Source organism: Eriocheir sinensis, unplaced genomic scaffold (assembly GCF_024679095.1).
Source record: "Eriocheir sinensis breed Jianghai 21 unplaced genomic scaffold, ASM2467909v1 Scaffold518, whole genome shotgun sequence".
NCBI lineage: Eukaryota > Metazoa > Arthropoda > Malacostraca > Decapoda > Varunidae > Eriocheir > Eriocheir sinensis.
In genome coordinates this window covers 47815-49007 of record NW_026111852.1, presented here as the reverse complement: position 1 = coordinate 49007, position 1193 = coordinate 47815, and the positions used below count along the sequence as shown (strand labels likewise).

The following is a 1193-nucleotide window of genomic DNA, read 5'->3' as shown; positions in this document are numbered from 1 at the left end:
GTTCTCCAGGAACACCTTGAGCACACCACGGGTCTCTTCGTAGATGAGCCCGGAGATGCGCTTCACACCGCCACGGCGCGCCAGACGACGGATGGCCGGCTTGGTGATGCCCTGGATGTTGTCCCGAAGAACCTTGCGGTGACGCTTGGCGCCTCCCTTTCCGAGTCCCTTGCCTCCCTTGCCGCGGCCAGTCATGGTTCAGGTGGGTAGCTCAACAGTGGAGTGAGTGTTGGGTTGGTGCAGCGTTCGCTCTATATATGCAGAGCCAGAGGCTGCGGTGGTGGGTCCTTGGGCGATAGGCTGGCTCCTGCCGTCTAGGTCCTGACGGCCCAGTGACGTTGGGTGAGCCTCTACACTGTACTAGGCTCTAGCATATGCAGACAGCTCCAAGAGACACCTAAATTCCTCAAATAGGGCTAGATAGATGCACTGCATTACGTGGTCGTGCAAGCGCGGGACTAGGAGGCGGCGCACGCGCAGGACGCGGCGGACCACCGCTCCTCCCCCGGCCGCCAAAACTATAAAAACGAGAAACGGCTGGCAGACTCAACTGTTCTGTTCGTCCGTAGCCATGGCCCGTACCAAGCAGACTGCCAGGAAATCCACCGGTGGCAAGGCGCCCCGCAAGCAGCTGGCCACCAAGGCCGCTCGCAAGTCGGCCCCGGCCACCGGAGGAGTCAAGAAGCCTCACCGCTACAGGCCCGGGACCGTGGCCCTCCGTGAGATCCGCCGCTACCAGAAGAGCACCGAGCTCCTCATCAGGAAGCTGCCCTTCCAACGTCTGGTGCGCGAGATCGCCCAGGATTTCAAGACCGATCTCCGCTTCCAGTCCTCTGCCGTCATGGCTCTGCAGGAAGCCTCCGAGGCCTACCTCGTCGGTCTCTTCGAGGACACCAACCTCTGCGCCATCCACGCCAAGCGTGTCACCATCATGCCAAAGGACATCCAGCTGGCCCGTCGCATTCGCGGCGAGCGTGCCTAAGCGGGCGTTGCCCGTCGGAGGAGTACAATCTGCTCACACCCGATCTAGGCCCTTTGCAGGGCCAAAGTCACTTTCGGGAGAGAGTTTAGACAGACACTGGGGCGGGCAGGGGAGGAGGATCACTGGCTTGTTGCCTTTCCACATATCCTTCTGCTTCATAATCTCATATGAATTGATTGGGGGCTTTGATTTCTCTCTTAACTTATTTCAA

At 59.9% G+C, this 1193-nt stretch overlaps 1 protein-coding gene across 1 annotated transcript; it reads left to right on the top strand.

Annotated features, from left to right (window-relative positions):
* Window positions 1-543: 543 nt before the first annotated feature.
* LOC126992905 (histone H3) lies at window positions 544-992 on the top strand. Its single transcript, XM_050851739.1, has one exon. The coding sequence runs from the start codon at window positions 572-574 to the stop codon at window positions 980-982; it is 411 nt and encodes a 136-aa protein (XP_050707696.1). The 5' UTR covers window positions 544-571; the 3' UTR covers window positions 983-992.
* Window positions 993-1193: the final 201 nt, after the last annotated feature.